At 42.3% G+C, this 7,253-nt stretch overlaps 1 protein-coding gene across 1 annotated transcript; it reads right to left on the reverse strand.

Moving 5' to 3' along the window:
* Positions 1-215: 215 nt before the first annotated feature.
* LOC106942603 (potassium voltage-gated channel subfamily A member 3-like) lies at positions 216-7,166 on the reverse strand. Its single transcript, XM_015025922.1, has 3 exons — positions 3,840-7,166; positions 2,105-2,175; positions 216-1,147 (listed from the first exon to the last, which is right to left on the reverse strand). Exon 1 carries the CDS (start codon positions 6,685-6,687, stop codon positions 5,101-5,103), a length of 1,587 nt encoding a protein of 528 aa, XP_014881408.1. The 5' UTR covers positions 6,688-7,166; the 3' UTR covers positions 216-1,147; positions 2,105-2,175; positions 3,840-5,100.
* Between the last annotated feature and the right edge of the window lie 87 nt (positions 7,167-7,253).

A 7,253-nucleotide genomic window follows, 5' to 3' on the forward strand; every position in this document is an offset into this window, starting at 1 on the left:
TATGCTTGGATTTTATCTGGGATTAATAAAGTATATTTATTCATTCATTTAAGATGAGGAACTAGATAGTATATTGTGCATGTATGCCCAGTGTATGTTCACAAAACAAGAATAAAGCCTCAAATATTTTTCACAGGCTCGAGTCAGTTCTAGTATCTGTAAATAAGAGTAAACAGGCTGCAGCTCCTGTGAAAGAAAGACAGCACACCTCATAATCTCTTTATATGGGTCATGTTGAAGACAGTGCACAACAACGCAGAATAAATCCAGGCCCACACAGCCTTCAACTGTCAATATTCTGCTGTATCCCAAATGGAAAAAAAAACAACAATAAAAAAACAAAAAACAAAAAAAAGCAAAACAAAGTGCACTCTGGGATAGAGCCGAGACATGTAAACAAGTGTGTGTTTGTGTGTGCATGTCTAAAGTGTCTGTATCGACATGTGCCTAAACGCAATTGCGTTGTTCTTCATGAATACCTCAAAAGAATAGCAGCAACCAGCACACATGAGAATGTGTCTGTTTCACATATTTAGCAATACAGAGCACACACATATAACAAAGGCATATGGCTAACAGTCTTTGATTGGTATCACAGTTTCATATCAGTCAAATCACAGATGGACTCAGTTTTTTCTTTTTATTTTTGCCGCTTCTTTTTTAAACTTGCTTTCAAATATTTCTCATTTTTTATTGTCCATGATTATTATCACCTTTTGGGAAAAATAAATAAAAAACAAAGTAAAAAATAACAAAAAAAAAAAACCCCAAAAAAAAACAATAATCAAAGTCCCCGTAAAGTGAAAGGTGCTTTGCAAAAATGCTGGCAGATTGCTGTGCTTAACTACTGTATGCCATTTAGAAAATGTCCAGATGATTTTTTTTTTTTTTTTTTTTTTTTTTTACATCTAAGTGACCTTTGAACCTGCAAAGGTTCCATTCATAGAGTATAAAGTCCAAACTGTGTGCTACAAAATGTTCTGAGAACAGCTTTATGTGCCTGTTGATTATGCATTTTGGATTGAAAAGTGGGAGAATTACTAGTCACCAATTGGAGGGCACCCGTTGAAATTAAGAAGGCAGGGGAAGTAGATCAGATCCACTGGGCCTATCCAGTCCAACAGAACCAGAACAAAGTCTCTGCATCCTGAGGAGAAAAATAGATTCACTCCAGGTTAGTGGATGACCTTAACCAATGGTTTACAATCCTGATCCCAGGGGCTGTGTGTTAGACGAGTCTCTACTCCAACACACGTGATTCAGATAATCGCATTACCTCTGCTTCGTCCCATTGAGTGATGCAGTACTGTTTTTATCATCCATTCATTTAAGTTAGGTGAGTGGCAGAAGGGAAACTCATAAAACATGAGGGACAGTGAGGAAAAGTACAGAGAATCTCTGACCTAAACTATGCTGTTTTAAATTTTACCTTAACTCTTTAATCCCAGATGTATTGTTTTTGACATTTCTGAGACCTCTTAAACAAAGTTCTCCCTTTCTTCTGAGACCTGTTGTAAAAGGCAGTTCTTCTCTTATTCCCTCTGGTGGATGATCTGAGTACTACAGGAAGCAAGTGCCAATTGCAATCCTGATCCCAGTGCATAAGTAATTATTTTATGGAGTGCAGCAATCATTTTTTTATATAGTTGGAAAATAACATGCAAAGCAACTAAATATGTAGTCAAGTGAACATTTAGTAGACAAAAAATAAAAATGCCAAGATTAACTTAAATATCCACAAATTCTTTATTTTTAAAAGAAAGTGAAAATGTGTTTATCAGTTGGACTAAGTTACATTTAAAATTACATTTTATGAGTCACTCTGTCAGTTGTTATAAGAGGATTTATTTGCACTATAATGAAAAATGTACAAAATACAGTCATATCTTTACTTCGACTTCTGTATTGCACTAAATGTTTTTGATTATTCCTTGATGTTTAAGCCAATGTGCAATGTATCAATGTAACACTGAAATAATTTCAATATTTGCTATATATGATTTACCAAAAGCTTTTTCTGAGAATTATTTTATATGTCAGACTTTGTGGGGTCAGGGTAATTTAAAACACATAATGAATTATAATATTCTTTTGTTTGTTTTACCTTCAAGGGAGGCAACTGAAATGAGATCACCAGGGGATCCAGGACGTCTGAGCAGAAACAAATTATTTCACCTGAGGGTTTGAGAAGAGACAGAAAGAAAAGGTGTCAGAACTGTAGAGTATGTTACTCTGATGGTCTCATTAACAAAGGAATCATCAATTATTTATACAACACGTCAATGATAATAGACCTGTTCAGATGAAACAAAAGAAAAACATGCAAACACAGTAATAACACAATTAATAAAAAAATGTCGTATCAGTTAATCACGTGAGCTAAAAAGAAGAGCATGTCTCATAAAATTATTTCTCTTTTTGTCTTAACGGGCGTTTTTAGTAATGGGATACTGATGTAGGTATCTAAGGACAAATAATCTGAATTCCCATAGTCTGTTTCCATTAATAGCTGCATTTTTACTGGTAGCTGTTCAGCTGAGGCACTGTTTTTTTCTTCAAGAAACAAAGTAAAAGTATTTAATAGCATAAATACATAATGTGAACTGCAGCAATGAAAAAGAGAGGTAAGTCAAAGGTAAACTCAAGTGACAGATAAATACAGTAAGAATTAGAAAATTAGAAAAAAAAGTAGAAGTGTGGGTTGTAAATCAACGGGAACCTCTCATAAAATCATAAAGTCCTAAATATTTACATAGCACCACTTAGTTCAATCTTCAAAGTGTGATATGCTCACCCTCATTATATTTCAAATGCCACAGATTGCTCTATTTTTCATTTAACTTTTACATCAAACTCTATTGAACATATAAGCATATAATGTGGTATGACCATAACTTATGTCTAAAGACAAATGTGTAGCTTTATGGCATGTTTAAAATGAGCTGGAATACATCAACTCAACTTAATGTTTTACTTCAAAGGGTAATTAAGTCGAATGCATAGATATTTGTGCACGAAAGCATTTATATAGCCTCCAGAGGATAAGCCATCACAGAATAAGATAATCCAAAACACAGATGAAGAATGAACTGTTTTTTTTTTTTTTTTTTTTTTTTGCACTTTTTGTGTTTTATCCCAATGTTGGTGAACCTCTGGAGAACACAGAGGTCCTGAAAGCAGGTGTGAGCCACCTGGCCTGTTAGAAGCACAAAGTGGCCACCAGGGGGCACAGTTTAGACGCGCTGATTTGGCATGCTGTTGCTGGTCCTACTGATTTTATATCCAAAGTCAAATGAAGGTGAAAGGCAACCTGGACACAAAGGAAGAACATGTTGCCCTTTGCACAATGTACACAGAGAAGCACACTGGCTGGAAGGCTAAACATGTGAAATATGTGCACCTGTAACTGATCAGAAGCCAGATTATTAGAATTATATACTTATATAAAAAAAAATAAAATAAACTGTGATGGACTGGCAACCTTTCTGCCTCTTGTCAAATGACTGTTGGAGATAGACACCAGACACCTGAGAAACCTGCAAAGAAAAGCAGGTAAAGAGAATGGGTGGATTTATGGATGGATGAATGGATGGATGGAAATATGTTTTCCACAAAAAAGAGATTTACTGATAAAAGCCATGAAACAAATCTAAACACTACAACAACCTACTCTTTCATGTGTGAGGGAGCCGTGTGCACAATCATCGATGTTGACCTGCTTGTTTGAGTTTTTTAAATTTTTTTTTATCTCAAACCTGTGTCTGACTACCAGACACACAGATATAGAAATACTGTAAGACTTTTTCAGTATAAACAAAGGGATCACAGAGAGAGCTTACCATTTTTGTCAGTGGAGAAACAACATCCTCCGATGGCCACCCGCAGTAGTGCACTCGGGACAGACGTGCAACGTATTCCCAGTCCATTCATAATTCTTCACACGCTGCCTCTTCCTTTCAGTCTCCCACCACAACACCGTCTTGAGTTGTGACTCGTGATTGTTGGCCAGTTCAGAGTGGCTGAGGTCTTCACTGAATATTTCTATTTATTTATTTTTTTTGTACCGGCAGTCTTTAACAGTCGTTGAATCTGAATGTGTTTTGGTCTGATTGATTAAGACACCGAAAAGACAAGCCACTCACACTGGAATCTCCAATATAGCTTTGAAACCATCTGGGAGGTTACTGTGGAAACAGTGATGCTATGGCAACGGTGACTTGGGGAGTGGGGGTGCGGGGGGGAAGGGTTACCGAGGAAACACGCGTCACCATGGAGACTGCATCACAGCGGGCTCTATTTGAGGCTACCACAGGAGAAACGCGCCCCATCTTTGATCGGAGAAGGCGCCCTATTTTGTCTCCCTCCTCACGTGTGTCTAGTATCTATAATGAGACCCTGACGGCCGTCTTGACACTGGTGGTTTACGTGGAGCTGCTTACGTATTAAATAGCCTACCAAGACAATTTATATCTATGGATTTTTTTTTCTTTTTTAAGACAGTAGTATTTAGACTAGACTTTAACGCACAATAAAGGTATACCACAAAACGGTTTATATGACATAGATATATATTATGCTGGATTACGTCATTCTGAGATGATTTATGCTTGACCACATACAGAGGCTACACATGACTCCGAATATTGAACATATAGGCTATTATTGTCGAATCACGACTCTTGATGCATGATAACGCCGTGTGAGCGTCCTTTGTCAGAAGCATCTACTCGTACTCGTCTTTCACAGTCATAAAGCTTTTATCTCTACCTGTTGTAATGTGCTTAACATGCTGGCCACTGCACGGCGCACAGCAGGTTTGTTACCGCTCATTCAGAGAACAACAGTAGATTTCAAGGTGGACCTCATTCTCTTTTTGAAAGCAAGAATTACTTAAATATATATATATATAGTTTTTTTTAATCCAAATTGTCTGAATGGCGCACAAAGCATCTCTTTAAAACAGACGGATTGTGCCCATTTTATATCCCCCCCTCCCCCCTTTGCGCTCACTTTATCTGCCGTTGCTTCCAAACGCTGCTGCATATATGTTTTGACTCATCACGTCATCCTGTGCCCAGGGGTCATTTACTGTAAAACTGGCTACACGTCGGTGAAGATCTTTTTGTTTATGTTGACACAGTTCTGAGAGTTGTTCTGAGCGGTGGTCGTGGTGGTCGGGAAGTTCGGCTGCTGCTTGAACGCACTGTTGATCCCGTGCTCCTCTATCACCATGTACTCGCTTTTACTGAGTGAGGAGGAAGACCGAGTCTTCCTCAGCTCCTCCGTGTCCGCCAGGGGTTGACAGCTCCCCACGTGCAGATACTGCGCCTGCTCCTCGCCGTCAGTCTCTCTGTGGTAGAAGTAGTTAAAGTTGGACACGATGACGGGCACGGGCAACGCTATGGTCAACACACCCGCGATCGCGCACAGGGACCCCACGATCTTGCCCCCGATCGTCACGGGGTGCATGTCCCCGTAACCCACGGTGGTCATGGTGACGACCGCCCACCAGAACGCGTCCGGGATGCTGTTGAACCCCGATTCCGGGTCGTCTGCCTCGGCGAAGTAGACAGCGCTGGAGAAGAGGATGACCCCGATAAACAAGAAGAAGATGAGCAGCCCCAGTTCGCGCATGCTGGCCTTCAGAGTCTGCCCTAAAATCTGGAGGCCCTTGGAGTGCCGCGAAAGCTTAAAGATGCGAAACACCCGAACGAGCCTGATTACGCGCAGGATGGCCAGGGACATGGCCTGCTGTCCGTTCCCCTGCCTCTCTGCCAGCTCCGTGCCCAGGGTGATGAAGTAGGGGATGATGGCAACGATGTCAATGATGTTCATAATGTTTTTGGAGAACGTGGCTTTACTCGGGCACGCAAAGAAGCGCACCAGCAGCTCGAATGAAAACCAGATGATGCATAGCGTCTCCACCACGAAGAAGGGGTCTGAGAAGGGGCTAATGAAATAGGGCAGCGTGCCATTTATCAGAGGCGCAATGGTGATCGGGTCCCTGTTCTCGTCCCTGAACTCCGGCAGCGTCTCTAAGCAGAAGATGACAATGGAGATGAGAATGACCAAGACAGACACTATCGCGATTCCCCGGGCGGGACCCGAGCTCTCCGGATACTCAAAGAGCAGCCACACCTGCCTTTGAAACTCATTATCAGGCAGCGGCCGCTCCTCCTCCTTAATAAAGCCCTCGTCCTCTCTGAACTTCTCCATAGCCTCCTCGCCCAGCTCGTAGAAGCGGATCTCCTCGGAAAAAATGTCAATGGGCACGTTAACAGGTCTCCTGATGCGCCCGCCTGACTGGTAGTAATAAAGGATGGCATCGAAGCTGGGTCGGTTCCGATCAAAAAAGTATTCGTTCCTGAGGGGGTCGAAGTATCTCATTCTCTTCTTGGGGTCCCCCAGCAGCGTCTCTGGGAACTGTGACAGCGTCTTCAGCTGCGTCTCGAAACGCAACCCTGAGATGTTGATGACCACCCGCTCGCAGCACTCGTGGTCCGGCTCGTAGCGGTCCAGAGAGTGGTGGCCCGGCAAAGCCGCCGACTCCTCCAGCATGTTGTCACACGCCACGACCGTCATCACGTCGGCCTCTGTCTCTGTGTAGCCGTGGTTCACCAGGTTGTCGCCTCTGGCTTTGGTTGCGCTCGGCGGGGGTGATTGCAGGAGACTGAGGTGGTCGTCCATGCGCGGCTGAAGTCGCGTGCAGGGGCGGACGCCTCGCCCCCTCCGCGGACCCCGGTCAACCACAGCCGCCGCCACAGCCTCGGTTCTTCCACGTCTCTTTCTCTCTCTCGCTCCTCATGCGCCTCACTTACGCTCTTCTACTGTTGCCGTTCCCGCCCACGGGAGAGAGATCTGGATTTATCAACAGGCGATCCACCCGCCTACGGCGCGCCGTTGATTGCTTTATTTTTCCAATAGTCCGCCAATAGCAGGACGCACCGATACAGAAGACACAACAGACGGACGTCATTCAGTACTTCAGCTTGGGCGTGCCATAGCCTCCCTCTGCCCCCATCCACACATTGTGCTCACACACACACACGCACACACACGAGCTTACACTCTCATTTTAAACAAGGTCATTCCTCACAGACAGGACAGTTTCAATTAGGCTACTTATAAATATATCAGAGCCCATTTATTCTTGAAGTAAAAAAAAAAAAAAAAAAAAAAAAAAAAAGGGGGGGTGTTTTCTAAAATTACTACCCTTTTTTTTCATTCTTAAATTAAAAAACAACAAAAACGAA

This window comes from Poecilia latipinna, unplaced genomic scaffold (assembly GCF_001443285.1).
Source record: "Poecilia latipinna isolate Pla-1442-1.1 unplaced genomic scaffold, P_latipinna-1.0 Scaffold4409, whole genome shotgun sequence".
Taxonomy (NCBI): Eukaryota; Metazoa; Chordata; class Actinopteri; order Cyprinodontiformes; family Poeciliidae; genus Poecilia; species Poecilia latipinna.